Source organism: Ceratotherium simum, chromosome 20 (assembly GCF_057802395.1).
Source record: "Ceratotherium simum simum isolate JZ-2026a chromosome 20, ASM5780239v1, whole genome shotgun sequence".
Taxonomy (NCBI): Eukaryota; Metazoa; Chordata; class Mammalia; order Perissodactyla; family Rhinocerotidae; genus Ceratotherium; species Ceratotherium simum.
The window spans coordinates 40,664,086-40,681,577 of record NC_141919.1 but is presented as its reverse complement, the minus strand read 5'-3'; the positions used below and the strand labels follow the sequence as shown (position 1 = coordinate 40,681,577).

At 41.7% G+C, this 17,492-nt stretch overlaps 1 protein-coding gene and 1 long non-coding RNA gene across 2 annotated transcripts; one reads left to right on the top strand and one right to left on the bottom strand.

The window, feature by feature from the left end:
• The first annotated feature begins 3,966 nt into the window (after positions 1-3,966).
• On the top strand, positions 3,967-7,812 carry LOC147914422 (uncharacterized). Its single transcript, XR_015555318.1, has 3 exons — positions 3,967-4,050; positions 5,793-6,506; positions 7,026-7,812. It is a non-coding gene; the product is annotated as an uncharacterized LOC147914422 (long non-coding RNA).
• A 7,136-nt stretch (positions 7,813-14,948) lies between these two features.
• Positions 14,949-15,647, bottom strand: LOC147914421 (interferon omega-2-like). The gene has a single exon (XM_087444234.1). The coding sequence runs from the start codon at positions 15,519-15,521 to the stop codon at positions 14,949-14,951; it is 573 nt and encodes a 190-aa protein (XP_087300360.1). The 5' UTR covers positions 15,522-15,647.
• Positions 15,648-17,492: the final 1,845 nt, after the last annotated feature.

The following is a 17,492-nucleotide window of genomic DNA, read 5'->3' as shown; positions in this document are numbered from 1 at the left end:
TCTTTATTATGTTGAGGTACTTTCCTTCTATACCCATTTTATTCAGAGTTTTTATCATAAATGGATGCTGGATCTTGTCAAATGCTTTCTCTGCATCTATTGAGATGATCATGTGATTTTTGTTCTTCATTTTATTAATGTGGTGTATTACGTTGATTGATTTGTGAATGTTAAACCATCCCTGCATCCCTGGAATAAATCCCACTTGATCATGGTGTATAATCTTTTTAACGTATTGTTGTATGCGATTTGCTAGTATTTTGTTGAGGATTTTCACATCGATGTTCATCAGTGATATTGGCCTGTAATTTTCTTTTTTTGTGTTGTCCTTGTCTGGTTTTGGTATCAGGGTAATGTCGGCTTCGGAGAATGAGTTAGGAGCTTCCCTCCTCAATTTTTTGGAAGAGTTTGAGAAGAATAGGTATTAAGTCTTCTTTGAATGTTTGGTAGAATTCACCAGGGAAGCCGTCTGGTCCTGGACTTTTATTTTTGGGGAGGTTTTTGATTACTGTTTCGATCTCCTTACTGGTGATTGGTCTATTCAAATTCTCTACTTCTTCTTGATCCAGTTTTGGAAGGTTGTATGATTCTAAGAATTTATCCATTTCTTCCAGATTGTCGAATTGGTTGGCATATAGTTTTTCATAGTATTCTCTTATAATCTTTTGTATTTCTGAGGTGTCTGTTGTAACCTCTCCTCTTTCATTTCTGATTTTACTTATTTGTGCCTTCTCTCTTTTTTTCTTGGTGAGTCTAGCTAAAGGTTTGTCTATTTTGTTGATCTTTTCAAAGAACCAGCTCTTGGTTTTATTAATTTTTTCTATTGTTTTTTTGGTCTCCATTTCATTTATTTCTGCTCTGATTTTTATTATTTCCCTTCTTCTACTGATTTTGGGCTTTGTTTGTTCTTCTTTTTCCAGTTCCTTTAGGTGCATTGTTAGATTGTTTATTTGAGATTTTTCTTGTTTGTTGAGATAGGCCTGTATTGCTATAAACTTCCCTCTTAGAACCGCTTTTGCTGTATCCCATAAATTCTGGCATGTCGTATTTTCATTTTCATTTGTCTCCAGGTATTTTTGATTTCTTCTTTGATTTCTTCGTTAACCCAGTCGTTGTTCAGTAGCATTTTGTTTAATCTCCATGTATTTGTGGCTTTTCTGATTTTCTTCCTATAGTTGATTTCTAGTTTCATACCGTTGTGGTCAGAAAAGATGCTTGGTATTATTTCAATCTTCTTAAATTTATGGAGACTTGTTTTGTGGCCTAATATGTGATCAATCCTGGAGAATGTTCCATGTGCATTTGAAAAGAACATGTATTCTTCGGTTTTTGGATGGAATGCTCTGTATATATCTACTAGGTCCATCTGTTCTAGTGTGTCGTTTAAGGCCAATGTTTCCTTATTGATCTTCTGTTTGGATGATCTATCTGTTGGTGTAAGTGGAGTGTTAAAGTCCCCTACTATTATTGTGTTACTGTCTATTTCTGTTTTTATGTCTGTTAATAATTGCTTTATATATTTAGGTGCACCTACATTGGGTGCGTAGATATTTACGAGTGTTATATCCTCTTGTTGGATTGTTCCCTTGATCAGTATGTAATGCCCTTCTTTGTCTCTTTTTACAGTTTTTGTTTTAAAGTCTATTTTGTCTAATATGAGTACTGCTACCCCAGCTTTCTTTTCATTGCCATTTGCGTGGAGTATCTTTTTCCATCCCTTCACTTTCAGTTTGTGAGTGTCTTTAGGTCTGAAGTGTGTCTCTTGTATGCAGCATATATATGGGTCTTGTTTTTTTATCCAGTCAGCCACCCTATGCCTTTTAATTGGAGCATTTAGTCCATTGACGTTTAAAGTAGCTATTGATAAGTATGTACTTACTGCCATTTTTTAACTTTTTTTTTTTTTCCCTCAGTGTTTTAGTAGTCCTTCTCTGTTCCTTACTTCTTCTATACAGAATTGATGGTCACTTTAGTTTGACCTCTGTCTGAAAGCTGTACTCTTTAACTCCCCTCCTCCCTCCTTTTATGTTTTTTATATCATATCTAACCTCTTTTTTGTGCATTTGTATCCATTACGTTCTAATCGTGGAAATAGATAATTTTCCTATTTGTGGTCTTCTCTTTTCCCCTTAAATCAGTCCCTTTAACATTTCTTGTAACACTGGTTTCTTGGTGACAAACTCCTTTAATTTTTGCTTATCTGGGAAAATTTTGATCTCTCCTTCCATTTTGAACGATAACCTTGCTGGGTAGAGTATTCTTGGCTGTAAGTTTTTTCCTTTTAGCACTTTAAATATATCGTGCCATTCTCTTCTAGCCTGTAAGGTTTCTGCTGAGAAGTCAGCTGATAGCCTTATGGGATTTCCTTTGTATGTAACTTGACATTCTCTTGCGGCTTTTAGGATTCTCTCTTTATCTTTAATTCTGGACATTTTGATTATGATGTGTCTTGGTGTGAGCCTCTTTGGGTTTATCTTGTTGGGGGCTCTCTGTGCCTCCTGTACCTGGATGTCTGTTTCCTTCCTTAAGTTAGGGAAGTTTTCATCTATTATTTCTTGAAATAGATTCTCTGCCCCCTTGTCTCGCTCTTCTCCTTCCGGGACACCTATAACACGGATGTTAGTGCACTTGATGTTGTCCCAGAGGTCCCTTAGACTGTCCTCACTCTTTTTAATTCTTTTCTCTTTTACCTGTTCAGCTTGGGTAATTTCTTCTAGTCTTTCTTCCAGCTCACAGATCCGTTCTTCTGTATCCTCTACTCTGCTTTTGAGTCCCTCTAATGAATTTTTCATTTCCAGTATTGTATTCTTCATTTCTGATTGGTTCTTTTTTATATCTTCCATTTCTTTGTTGACATTCTCACTGAGTTCATCTATTCTTCTCCCCAGATCAGTGAGCATCCTTAACACTCTTAGTTTGAACTCTCTGTCAGGTAGGTTGCTCATTTCTGTTTCACTTAGTTCCTTTTCTGGGGTTTTGTCCTGTTCCCTTACTTGGAATGTATTCTTTTGCCTCTTCATTTTGCCTCTTTCCCTGTGCTTGTGTCTACGTATTAGGTAGGTCAGCTACGTCTCCTGCTCTTGGATAGGTGACCTTATGTAAGTGATGCCTTAGGAGGCTTCCAGTGTGCTTCCCTCAGTTCTCAATGTTCCAGGGGTGGCCCCTATGTGGGCTACGTGTGTCCTTCTATTGTGGCCTGTTAGCTCTCCCTATAGGCGCCCAGGGAGGCTGAGTTATGCTCCTGGCCAGCTGTTGTAATGCTCAGCTGCTTGTAGTTGTTGTGGGCCCTTCAGTCTCTTTATCAGGTGTGGGGAGCCCCAGCACAGTTGGCTGTAAGTTCTAATACCACATTTGTGTTGCAGTATTTCTTTTAAGTGAGTAGGCCCCCAGTGTGGCAGGTTGTTAGGCTCAGGGCCTTACAATTGCTGTAAGGCTCTAGCCTATTAGGTCTCTTGTCAGTTCTCTGAGGATTGCAGCTGGGTGGGGCTGCCCTCAGGCACAGGAGCACCCAATTGTTTCAGGCTTTGGAAGGTGGGGCAAACCTCCTATGTGGGTCTTTTAGAAGCACAAGTCTTCTGCAGCTGACAAGCCCTGTTGCCCACAGGTCCACACACACAGTCAACACAGTCCTGCCCGTGTGAGCGCCCCGACCTCCCCAAGCGGACCCAGTCTCTCCACGGCGGGAGCCCCACACACTCCGCCACCACCCCACACTCTCCACCCGCTCCTTGTGCACACCCTGCCCCGCTCAAGTCGGCTCAGTTGCCAGGCTGCAGAGAATCCAGTCACCAATCTATGCAGGCCCACACGTTGCCTGAGGGCTTGTTGTTGGGTGGGGCCAGTCTCTAGGGTGGGCTGCCTGCCCTGGCTGAGCTGGATTAAATCGGTGCTCTAGCGGGTGGAGCAGACCCTGGGCTAGCAGGCCTCAGGGAGAACTCCAATGGCGTCTGTGTCAGCACGCTCACACCAGGCCACAACAATGGCCGCCGCCAATGTCCCAGTCCCTGGAGAGGTCTCACCCCTCACCGAGATGCACACAGGGCCTATTAGGTGAGTCTCTTGTCACCGAATCACTGTGTACCTTTCTTTCTGGTGATTTTAGGATGCTTTCTGGAACGGGTGAGTTTGCGTGCGGGCCCTTTAAGAGCCAGTTTTAGTTTCTTTGTGAACCAGGTTTTCTGGGGGTGCTACCCAATGCTTTAGTAGCAGGCAAAGTCAGATATTATGCCACTGGTCTCGATTGTGCTGGGTCCACAAAATGCCCACAGCGGGGGCGCTCCCGGCTCAGGACCCCGCGCCTCCAGGGAGGGTGCATACCTGTGAGCTGCTCCCGGCGGCCGTGAAGCTGGCGGCTTGTGAAGGCGGTGTTTTTTCTCTCCAGAAGGGAGTCTCTGCCTCTTCTACCCCAGTTAGGATTGTCCATTGTTGCAGGAATTCCTCTTATCCAGTTTTCAGTTCTGTCTCAGGGGTAATTTTTCCACGAGTAGTTGTAAATTGGCTGTGTCCACGGGAGGAGGTGAGTTCCGAGTCTGCCTACGCCACCATCTTGACTCCGTCTCCCAATAAATCTTTTTTCTATTGTTTTGTCATCATCTGTAATGAGAACATACCTAAATCTGATCTAATATCAGATCACCTTGTTGACTTTATAATGAATAAAACAAATGTCATCGCTACTTTGAATAGTGATCTTTGCATCCCTTCACCTCTGACCAAGTAGTGAGAAAGTAGAGCTCAGACATCTATTAATGAATGTTAGAGTCTATTCGTTTGAAGATCTCTATACTTGGTTGAATTTAAGAGAGTACCATACTGTACACAGTAATGTAATTGGATAGTTAAAGAGGGCGTGTGTGTGAATTGCAGGGTAAGGTGGGGAAGCGAGGCCTCACATGGGGGAGTCTCTTCCCTCTTTACCTACGAAATTCTTTCCTTTCCTTCTTTACAAATTGGAGTTAGGCAGGGTATGCATTTTATTTTAAAATATCGTTTCTCTCGTTATTTCCTCTTTTAGTTCTCCTGGCTGGATTAGTTGTCTACCCAGGCATGGACATTACTGTTCTTTAGTTTCCCTGGATTTTTTCATGTTTCAAATATTATGAATCCTCCATTTCTTAGTTTCTGCAGATTTTTTAAGTAGACACTACTTTTTTTTGTTTTTAAAGAATTTGTGTAAGAAAGTTGTATTATCAGGAGTGATTCAATTTTAGATAAAGTGTGGATCAGAATTTAATAAGGAAGGTAAGATGTTTTGAATAAATGGGTGTGGTAGGGCCTCAGGATAGTTTCAAGCAGCTGATTCAGGGTCCATGTACTGGCTTATTAAGACACTGGAGGAGAAGAGGTCCTCAGTCTTTGTTCATTGGCCACCTTCCCATCTCAGGTATCTCTGGGCCAGGTCTCTCTATTGTTTCAGTGCCAACATGGAGAGCAATGCTGAGCCTCCGAAAGTCTCTGATCAGATACCACCCCATATGTCCTCAGGGAGTGGAGTCCTATCAAATGGAGCATATACATCCTGAAGAGCTGAGATTCTGTGCCTTTCTTCCCCAGAGGACTAATGCATGAAATATTTTTAAAGGACCGTGTGCAGTAAACCATTCTTTGAGGTTTTCAGAGAAGGATCAGTAGAAAAGATTTTGATCCACTTTAAAAATGACTAAAGAATAGAAAGAATACAGATCTCAAATCAGTGTAGAAACTCACATTATTCACCAATAATGAATGTCTGCTGATTTCCTAGAAAGAAGAGAGTCAAATTGTCTCCCCATGTAGCTTTTCTTGTCTTTCAGCATCAACAGAGAGGCAGGAAAAAAAGCTGGCACCTTAAAGGGTAATGTTCTGCTGCTGAATGCTGGGCTCTCCCTGGATGAACTTGAGTATCTCTTTTCACTGAGGGCTCAGGCCCACAACACTGAGATCAGTTCCTAGAACCAGTCCTTCTCAGAAAATGATGACCTCAGAGGGGAGCCTCTTAGGGAGCATATCAGGCCTGGGACACTTCTCCTAACCCCTGTGCTCCCCATCTGTTCGAATTGAACAGTGATGGAGTTGGGGCATGACTCTTGCCCGCTAGGTGGTGGAGTGAGATGTAGTGGAAGGATTATTGCTTTTGGAGGCAAAATTTCTGGGTCCTGCCGTTGGACAGATTCTAAGTTGTTACCTTCCCTAAGCTTCAGACTCCTCTTTGGAGAGAGTACTGGCCTGCAAATCTCATGGTTGTGATGATCGCTTAGAACAACGTGTGTCAAAGAACTTTAAAATGGCATAGCCCTGTGCATATGAGAACCTTACTATTATTGTCATTGAACTTTTGACCTTGAATCCTAAGTCCTGGGCCTTTGGAATCTAAACTTGAAAGAGTTTATTCCCAATGGAACTTTCTACTCAGCTTCCTACAAGATCCGACCTTCTCCTGAGGTGACCCAGCCTCCTATTTTCTCTGTTCGGAGAGCTCCCGGCAAAGGCGCTCACGTGGCACCAGACCTACTTTCTCTTCAGAAAAGGTGATTCATCTCTACTGTTATTTCAGGAACCCCTCTTCCTAGGTTGCCTGTGGAATTCTGGGGTCCCAGTGCAGCCTGGAGTTGACATGAGAGGAAGAATCATAGATAAAGGGATGTGAAATCAAGGCTTGTAGTAGAGATAAAGAGAATATCATGAAGTCAGACACATGGGAGAATGTGACTCCTTCCAGGCCTCCCTGTCCCCATTTGGCATTTTTTTTTGAGGAAGATTGGCCATGCACTAACATCTGTTGCCAGTCTCCCTCTTTTTTTTTTTCTCCCCAAAACCCCAGTACATAGTTGGGTATCATAGTTGTAGAGTCGTAGTGGGATGTGGCATGTGGGATGCCGCCTCAGCATGACTTGATGAGCAGTGAGTAGGTCCACGCCCAGGATCTGAACCAGTGAAAACCCAGGTCTCCGAAGTGGAACATGCAAACTTGACCACTACACCACCAGTCTGCCCCTCTCCCCGTACTTCGACTTTTAAATGTGCTTTGTACCCCCTGTCTCTTGCAGGTACCTGCACAAGCCTCCTTTGATGAGTAACTTTCTGGACCAGTTATAGCAGCATCCTTTCTCTGAGGAGAGGGGTAAAGCAGCCAAGGAAGCAGACACTGTGTTGTTCATGGAGCTAGGAAGATGTTTTTCAGTGTCGCCTTTGAGATCCACTAAGTCATAGCTCCCTCTGGCCTCAGTGCTTCTGGCCTCCACCTTATGACCGGACTATACCACCTGCTCACTTTCCTTGTTTTCACCATGTAACCATTGGATGCTTTTCTTTGAGCCGAGCACACTTTGTCGCTGGATCCCACGTGGTCAGGACCATCCTTCACCCCCACCACTTACCTCTTCTCTTCTACACCAAGAGCACACTCAGATACAGGACCCTATCCCCAATCCAAACCCCATTTTGTCTTTGGCCACACCTCATCAACTGACCCCACCTCATCCCCGGATCCCACTCTCTCTCAGGATCTCACAACTCCCCTAAGGTGACACACCCCAGGGATTCCAGTGGTTCAGTTCACTGTCTCCCTAGTTTTCCAAGGTTCCAAGTGAGGGATCCAAAATAGTTTCAGCTACGTGAAGACCTGGACAGTGGCCTCCTGCATGACTGCAGGAGTGTCCCCATGACACAGCCATGGATCCATCAGGCTGTCCGTGACCCTGCCCCACTCTCTGTCTCCGGGACCATGTTTCCTCAGGGCAGCAAGAAAGTCCTCCTGCATCCCCTACTCCCTGAAAAACTCCTCTCAAAGAAATGTTTCCAGAAAATCAGAGGAAATTAAATGGGTCTCAATTACCACAGTCTCCGAAGTAGTTTGTCTGTATTTAAGCAAAGATATATATTTCCAAAATATATTTATTTTTTTCTGAAAGGAGACTTGTGTCTTCTGCCTCAGCCACATTTGGGGAAGTGTCGGGTTAGCCAGGAGCTCAGGCTTAGAGTAACAGAGGCTCAGCCTCAGCTCATATCGAGAGACTTTCTGAAGGTGATCAGGGTCAGGGAGGGATGTTGACGGTGGCACTGCACACCCACCATCATCTCGGGTTCCTTCATTTGTATTTGTGAATATATCTCAATTCTAAAATCTTGTTAATATAATACTACCACAAGAATACAAGAACAAAAAATACGAATGCTCAGGGGCTTTGAAAGTGAGAAAATCAAAGACCATGTCCCGGGACCTAGACTCAATAGCCCCTCCCTCTACTCCCTCATTATCTAGAACATTATATGATCAAGGGGTGGAATAGTTGGGGTTGCACAGGCATCATAGTGCAAAAATGACCCACTCAGCCTCTAGGAACAGTGAGAGACAAGAATCCTGACATATCCCAAAAATGGAACTGGACTCCTAGGACCCTAAGTTCAGATGGGTAACAAGAAGTCCCCATGACCTTGAATCTTTTGGTGGGGAATAGCTTCTACCTGCCCCCAGTGCTCCCCTCTATTCTTGATGCAGGCTGGGGAGGTGGGCACTGCTCCCCAACAATTATTATCTTAGCCTTAGTGAAAATGTATAGCCGACCACCAACTCCCATTTCCTCTCCCCATGTGACAGGTTCAAGAACAGAAAAACAGAATTCCTGGCTCTGTGTGTGGTTAGAAGGGCTGAGGGAAGGAGAGGAGACCCAAGGAAAGGCAGAGCAAATATAAGGGCTTAGCAAACCTGAGAATAGAAGAACATATTATCAGAGTTGAGAAAGAAATCTGCACATATCTTCAAGTGGCCCTCAGGTCACCCCTGACCACTGGAAGAGAACTGGGTTCAAAGCTAGGGACGTGAAGATTGGGTCACCTTGCCCCACCTCCCAACCTCCACAGACAACCCTTCTCTGAAAGGGTTCAGAGGTAAGAACTTTTTCCTGAAAACAGTGGGTTTTGAATGTTAGAAAAACTATCCACAGTGGATGTAGAACTAATTGAACTTTAGAGGAGGTGGGTGTTTAGGGGATGCTGGGGTTGATGTGGCAAATCCAAGGAACAAGGTAAGTGCTGCTTAAGGATCTGCCATGTCTGTGGGGTTTACCTATCTAGAAAAAAGCTTTGGACACAACAACGAATTCCCTCCATTGAATGGCTACCTGGGAAACGGAAGCCCTTCCCATGGAGACAACATGACACCTGATGGTGTCACTGCAGGGCAAGGGACGACACAGCGATCAGGAAGGGAATGTTCACGGTGCAGCCATAGTGACTGCAGATAAATGAACAAGTTTAACTACAAGTGAAGAGGGAAGAATGACCCAACAAGTGGGAAGGAATGGGAATGTCACCTTTTCACCATCATGACACCTGCCCCGTTCCCTCACTGAAGGGGGTGGGGGCCTAGTTGCTGAGCTATGTAACTTTGAAAATGAGTGGCTTTTGTAAGACTAAAGACAAAAGACACTGCTCATAAGCATTCGTGTTGATAACCTTTCCCACCAAGATATGGGTTAACAATGCTGATTCTGCTGTATATTTATAGAAGTGAAATATTAAGTAAACTGACGTCAAGTTATGTGACTCAGGGTCTCACTGATGGAGTGAAAGGTTACAGGTAAGCAAGAGAGTGGAGCTAGAATGGTCCATGTGGTGATAGCAGTATGCACTCATGTGTGGTATAGATACACATCTTTGGATATGGAAATATTTATAGGTATGTATATATGCACAGGTTGGTTTAACACATCTGTTCCATTGCTCTGTCACCTGAGAAGGCCTAAAAGCGATGACGCTTGAGTAGGAGCAAGAACATCTTGTGCTCAGATCTAGGTCACTGATACCATTTCCAATAAAGGAAGCAGAGTTCCTTGGGGAAATGACTCATTCTAGGACTACAGCAGGGAATATACAATACGAACTGAGATCATTGTCTAGTGCCAGAATGGAAATGCTAAAACACACCTGCACACACACACACACACACACACACACACAATGATGGGATATGTCAAAGGGACACAGGAGCTCACTGGAAGAGCTCACAATGACCAATTCTAGAGAAATTTGAGCAACAGAATAAGATTGTACAGATTATATTTCAAAGTACAAAATAAATATCCATTAGTGCATATTGCTATAAGTAAATTATTGAATAAATGATTAAATATGAGAGAAGAGACAAATCTCCTGTTCAGAAGAATTCCAAATAATTTATACAGCTATTGTGCCCTCGAGGAGGTAGAACATCACTCCCTGCTCTTTAAGTCTGGGCGCATATACAGACTTCCTTCCAAAGAGGACAGTGTGGAAAGAGGGGACATACAGTAACTTCACAGGAGAGACACCTGACAACACTGCCCCCGCCAGGTGATGGAGCTCAACAATAGCAGTGATGTCATGTTGACAGCATGTACCTTTGATAGGGAGTGAATAAACGGCATTTTGCAAATGGTCTTCTCAAAAACCTGTAACCCAGCATAATTATTAGAAAAACATCAGACAAGTCCCAACTGAGGGACAGTCTATAAGATACCTGACCAGCATTCCTCACAACTGTCAAGGTCATCAAAAACCAGGGAATTCTGAGAAACTGACACAGCGCAGAGGAGACTAAGGAGTTATGACACTAGATGTAATGTGGTATTCTGGAGGAGATGATGGAACAGAAAAAGAACAGTAGGTAAAGAGTAAGAGAACCTGAATAAAGTATAGACTCCGTGTAGTAATAATATGTAAAGATTGATTTGTTATTATGGTAAATGTCCCTTACTAAATAAGGATGTTAATAATAGGGGAAAATGGGAGTGAAAACTCTCTGTACTATCTTCATAATTTTTCCATAAATCTAAAACTATTTTAAAATAAAAACCTTATTAAATAATTTAAAATTTATAATTAAGGAAACATACTATTTAAGAAATGAAAAGGCAACTTGCACTTTGGGAGAAAATATTTCCAATACATATATCTAGCAAAGGATTTCTAACCAGAATATATAAAGGCCCCCTACAAATCAAGTTAAAAAGACAACTCACGAATGGCAAACAAATGCATGAAAATGTACTGAACACCATCGTTCACTAAGGAAATGCAAATGGAAACCACAGTGCGATACCACATTACACTAACCAGAATGCCTAAATTAAAAAGAGTGACAATATTCAGTGTTAGCAAGGATGTGGAGAAAGTAACACTCGCATTCTTGTGGGAATGCAAAAAGTTATAATCTCTTTGGAAAACTGTTTCTTATAAAGTTAAACTTACACAAGTCTTATGGCTCGAATTCCACTTCTCGGCGTTTACCTACGAGAATGAAAACATATGTATACAAAGAGATCTTTTACAAGAATGTCCATGACAGCTACATTCATATAGCTGGAAACTACAAACAGTCCAAAAGTTCATCAACATGAAATGCATAAATATATTGTGGATCATTCATTCAATGGAACTAGTACTGAGCAATAACAAATGAAGTACTGCTAATACACGCAAAAACGTGGATGAATCCCAAAGGCGTGTTAAGCAAAAGAAGCCAGGCACAAAAACAGACATTCCAATTATATGAGGTAGAAGAAATAAAGTGAATCCTTAGTGACGGAAATCAGATCATTGTTTGCTCTGGGCATTGGGGGTTGAGGGATGATGATGAATTTTATGTCTTGATTATAGTGTTGATTAATGGTTCAATCTATGTATTAAATACATAAAATTATATACTTCATAACCATTCATTAATTTGCACGTAAATTTTGTGTACATGATATAGGGTACAAGAAAGTAGGAATTATCTTTGCTTCCTCACCTCTTTTTCCTGAGGGCAAGCACACAAACAGGCATATTGATGATCGCTTTTAGATCTTAATATGAATGAATGAAGGATTTGTCCATCTACTCTTCATCTTCTCATAAAATTCTGGATTGGTTGGGTTTTCATTACAAACGTACAAAAGAAAATTTTGCTTGTAGTAAAATTTAATAGCTGACAAGAGAATTAAAATATTAAGATGAGCATGTTGTTATATTTCACACAATGTAAAGGTAAACATGTTATTTTATAAAAATCTGTAAAATTTAAGGCAATATATTTCATACCAAAAGCAGTCTTTGAAGGGAATCAGCATTTTGTTTTTTAATGAAAGCCCTGGGCTCACTCTTTACATGCTCTTTTAAAAAAAATCAACCACAGCCATAGTTTACATTAGGGTTCACTCTTTGTGTTGTACATTCCATGGGTTTTGACAAATGCATAATGACATGTATCCACCCTTATAGTATCACACAGAATAGTCTCCCTGCCCTGAGGATCCTCTGTGCTCTGCCTCTTCCTCCCTCCTCCCTCCCCCGGCACCTGCCCAAACCCTGGGCAACAACTGATTTTTACTGTTGTCACAGTTTCGCCTTTTTCCAGAATGTCGTATAGTTGGAATCGTATAGTATGTAGCCTTTTCAGATTGGCATCTTTCTCATAGTAATATTCACTTAAGGTTCCTTCATGTCTTTTTCATGGCTTGATAGCTCATTTCTTTTTATTGCTGAATAATATTTCATTGTCTGGATGTACCACAGTTTATTTATCCATTCACCTATTGAAGGACATCTTGGTTGTTTCCAGACTTTGGCAAATATGAATAAGCTGCTATAAACATCCCTGTGCAGGGTTTTATGTGGACGTAAGTTTTCAGCTCATTTGGGTACCAATGAGCACAACTGCTAGATTGTACGGTAAGAGTATGTTGAGTTTTGTCAGAAACTGCCAATGTGTCTTCCAAAGTGGCTGCACCATTTTGCATTCCCACCAACAATGAGTGAGAGTTCCTGTTGCTGCACATCCTCACCAGCATTTGCTGTTGTCAGTGTTCTGGGTTTTAGCCACTCTACTAGATGTGCAGTGGAATCTCGTTGTTGTTTTAATTTGCAGTTCCCTGATGATGAATGATGTTGAGTAACTTTTCATGTGCTTCTTTGCCATCTCTCTATCATCTTTGGTGAGGTGTCGGTTCGGATCTTTTGCCAATTTTGAATTGGATTTTTCGTTTTCTTATTGTTGAGTTCTAAGAGTTTTCTGTCTATTTTGGATAACAGTCATTTATGGGATCTGTCTTTTGCAAATATTTTCTCCTAGTCTGTGGTTTGTCTTCTCATTCTCTTGACAGTGTCTTTCACAGAGCAGCAGAAGTTTTTAATTTTAATGCAGTCCAATTATCACCTTTTTCTTTCATGGATCATGTCTTTGGTGTATCTAAAAAGTCATTGCCAAATCCAGGGTCAACTAGGTTTTTGGTATCTTTTTTTGAAGAAGATTGATGATGAAGACAACTGGCTCTTGATTTCCACTCTGACAACCTCCTCCGTACATTCACTGTGTTCCTTCTCTTTAAAATAAAGACTAGTTCCTTGAAGCACCTCTTCACAGCCAGGAGGAAGTCTTGCCTCAGGAATTTCTTTTCCTTTTTTCTCCTGAATAACAGATCTCTAGGTCTCCCAGCTGCTGCCCAAGTCAAGTGAGGAATTTCTCCAGGAGGGTCTCCTCCACTTCACAAAGAAGCTTCCCCAAATAATTTTCTAACACAGTGACCCTACTTCTCATACTTGTGTTTCTTTTTCAACCTACTCCCATCTGGTTTCTGTCCCATTCTTTCTTCTAAACCAGATCCTGCTAAGGTCACCAGCAGTGTCTGTTTTCAGGGTCCCTGGAACAGTTAAGTCCACACCTGCCCTGCAAGCACCACTTTGCCTTTTTTTTGTGTGTGTAAGGAAGATTGTCCCTGAGCTACCATCTGTGCCAATCTTCCTGTATTTTTTGTATGTGGCACACTGCCACAGCATGGCTTGATGAGCGGTATGTAGGTCCAAGCCCAGGATCCGGGCCCGGGAACCCCAGGCCTCTGAAGCGGAGCATGCGAACTTAACCACTCTGCCACGGGGCCAACACCACACTCTGTCTTCTAAACACACTTCTTCCCTTCAGTAGTCTCTCCCCTATTTGTCCCCATATGTTCTTCTAAGTGAACTGGTCACTCAGCCTCAGTGCCCATTGCAGACTCTCCTCTGCCCCACCTTTAAATGTTGACGGTCTGCAGGGCTAGGTTTAGGTCCTCTCCTCCTCATCCGCTCTATAAGTGACCACATCTATCCTCGTGTCCTCCTGTCCAGATGTGCAGTGAGGTATCCTGAATTAATATGTGCACCCACGGCATTGGTTGTTCATTCTAGACCCATATGCCCAGCAGCCAACAAGACTTCTGCAATTTCATATCTCCCAGATACTCTAGAAAGGATATCTTTTTCCCCTCAAAATTATTTGTATCTAAAGCTTCTGACGTAAGAACATTTTCCTTTACTTCTTTTTGTATTTTTTAATAAATTGAGATTTTAAAATTCCTGATAATCTTCTTATGTCTCTTTCATTGTAAGACTGAAAATTTCAATACACAAACTGCGGTGTTGTATTTATTCACCTGTGTGTCTTGAAGGCAATTCCACAATCTCCCACTTTGATACTCTATTCTTACAGATGACGTGAACTGCATGAATGAATGAGTAGATAAATATTACCGTACATTCTTTGATTTGGTTTAGAAAACCAGGGTTTGGATTTGGATTTTAAGGATAAACAGACTCAAGAAGTTTTGTTTGATAAGAATTTAATAAATAAAACAAAATGCAAATTTAATAAAATGGAAAGGTCGACATGTTTTCTAAATTTTAATGCAATATAAAAGCAAATATCTTTTATATGAAAGTAGAAATATAAATATGATAAGATATAAGAATAAATAAATATAAATTAATAAACAATAAAGAAAAAGATCAGGACAGTCATCTCTTAGGCACCGATGCCACAGGACCTGAATATTTTTAACATATTCTTGCTAAATACTACTGAGAAATACTTGCTGAGTTAAATTCAATAAAATCGGTGACTAAAAGAGAAATAGGAGCCTTTTGAAATGACCAAAGACATGTGCAAAGGCGACATGGCACAGTAGTCCAGGAGAATCATTTCAAGCTGACCTCATTCTTAATCTTTCTTGCATGTTTGTCAGTGAAGAGAAGGATCTCATGATTTCCATTCTGACAATCTCCCAGGCACAGTCACTGTATTTCTTCTCTTTCAGGTAGAGATGGAGTCCCCAGAAGTATCTCTTCACGGCCAGTGTAGGGCCCCCAGTTCCCAGGGCAGATTCTTCCTCTCCCGTCTCCTGCACCAAACAGGTGTCCAGGTCTTCCAGCTGCTGATGGAGTCCAGTGAAGAGGTTGTCCAGGAGGGTCGTGTTCCAGGCAGCAGAGGAGTGCTCTGTGTGGAAGAGGTTGAAGATCTGCTGGAGCATCTCATGGAGGACAGAGATGTCTTGGGCCTTCTGGTACTGGCTGCCATCTACCATCTCCTGGGGGAACCTGAAGTCTTTTCTGTCCTTCAGACAGAGGAAAGGGGAGATTCTCCTCATTTGGCCCAGAAGCACAAAGTTCTTCCTGCTAACCAGGATGTGGTTCTGAGGCAGGTCACAGCCCAGAGATCCACCAGGGCCATAGCCGAACACCACCAGGGCCATCAGTAGAGAGAGCAGGAGGGCCATAGGGACAACAAGGGTGCTCCTGGCTTGTCTGAGCAGAGTCTCTGTGAACCTTGGACCCGAGGTTCTCTGATGACATTCTTTCTAAGCTTGGCCATTAAATAGGGAACACAATAATTTTCATTTTCTAAATATTTCTCTACACTTTTACTTCCTTTTTTGTTTTCGTTTATGTATTCTCCATGTGGTCTAAGAAGATGTCATCAATCCAAACTCTTAATTTTGTGATAGAAGTTAAATTTTCCCAGTAAACTTCAGATGGGCCAATCCAAATGGATACTTATCAACCAAATGAGAAAAGACTTTGCCCTAAAGTCAGAAGTGATGTAGGTATGTCAATACTCACACACACATACACACACACACACACAGAGTCTCTTATTCGTATATAAATATTATCTTCTCTGTCTAGGACACATTTTCAGCCCTGCTCTTAGGCTCCATTTTTCCCTCCTTACTTTACATAGGAGGGCGGGCTCCCTCAGCCCTAATGGTCTCTATATTTGTTGAGGGATTTACCAGTCCACTTTTGGCAATTAAGCTCTTTAGAACCAATGAGTGGGGTTTATTTACTGTTTGATTCACTGCAGAGGCTGATGGTTATGATTGAATGAGCTTCTCTGATATTCCCTTGCCTTCTAGAACTCATTCATGCAGGTCCATGTGGTTATGCTTTTGTGGTTCATCATTTTTCACTTATAATTTTTGTACCTTCTTTTCACTTAGTGGCTCAGTGGGCAAGATTTGTCTTGCTTCTCCTGCACGACATTCTAATTCATGATGAAGTGAGAACAATAAAGGAAGTAAAAGAAAGGCAAAGATGCTGCAATCCCTATCATTTTCAAGACTTCAGATTTTTTGTTTCTCATTTCTACTTTCCTAGAAAGTAAAATCTGACAGTTGTCTTGTGGGAAAAAAGAAAACAAATGTAAGTCTGAGTGTTGCAAAAGTGAATAAAGGGAAGTGATATTCCGCTGACGAAATGACATATTCTAAGTTAGCAAAATTCAGTACAGCCAAATTGGGGACCAGGGTATGGCAGAGGGGAGGGATGAAGGCCAATTTTGAATAACACAAAGTCAGGACAATGGCTGCTTCTGCCAGACACTCAACGACGAACTCCTGGGTCAATGGCCTGCCTACAGGTTTGCAAGACCAGCCATCTGATTTTCTTTCATTTAATCCACATGTGATCAGCTCTGAGGCGAGAAGGAAGAAGGCACACCAACCAGCTCACAGAGACTGGCAACAAGAACCCCGGTTACTACAACATTCACCCTCTCTGGCAGGATAGTGGGTACCAGTCCTTGCCTGAGGGCTCTACCACCTGGTAAATCCTCTAGGCAATGAAAAGATTGCCTTGAGAGACTAAAAGAAATGGAATTAGTATTAAATTAAATTAATTAGAATTGAAAGAAAGGAATTAGATGATTCCAAAAGATTCTGATCTTAATCTGGATAATAGTAAGGGTGATTAAAAAATAACTGAATTTTTTGCATGCTTATTATGGACTAGCCACTACTCTAAGTTCTTTAAAATATTAACTCAATCCTCACAATAAAAGAGGATTTGGATTACACTCACTGATATAGCTGGCTAGAAATATAAATGTGGAGAGTTGAACTCTTCCAAATGTACCCAAGATCCAAGGGCAAACCATAGGGAGTGTCGATATAATGGCTTGTCTGGAAGAGCCCATTAAAGGAAGTGATGGATAGAAATGGACGTGGGCTTTATGAACCAAAGAGAGGCCACGGCATGAAATCATAGAGACAAGACAGTGAGATGACAAAGAATCCTGAGTTCCACTTCAGATGCCAAAGAATTCTTGTCTAATGTTTTGTAGGCAACACAGGGTGTGGTATGAGTCCACTGAACTGACTTGGTTTCCGAAAAAACAGACCAAATCTCTATTAATAGTTAGAAGGGAGTAGATTTTTCTGCCAATTGAATAAAGAGTCTAAGATTTTATG

Bases quoted from the DNA above. Each gene is read 5' to 3' on its own strand.
- LOC147914421 (XM_087444234.1), bottom strand. From the start codon at position 15,521: ATGGCCCTCCTGCTCTCTCTACTGATGGCCCTGGTGGTGTTCGGCTAT.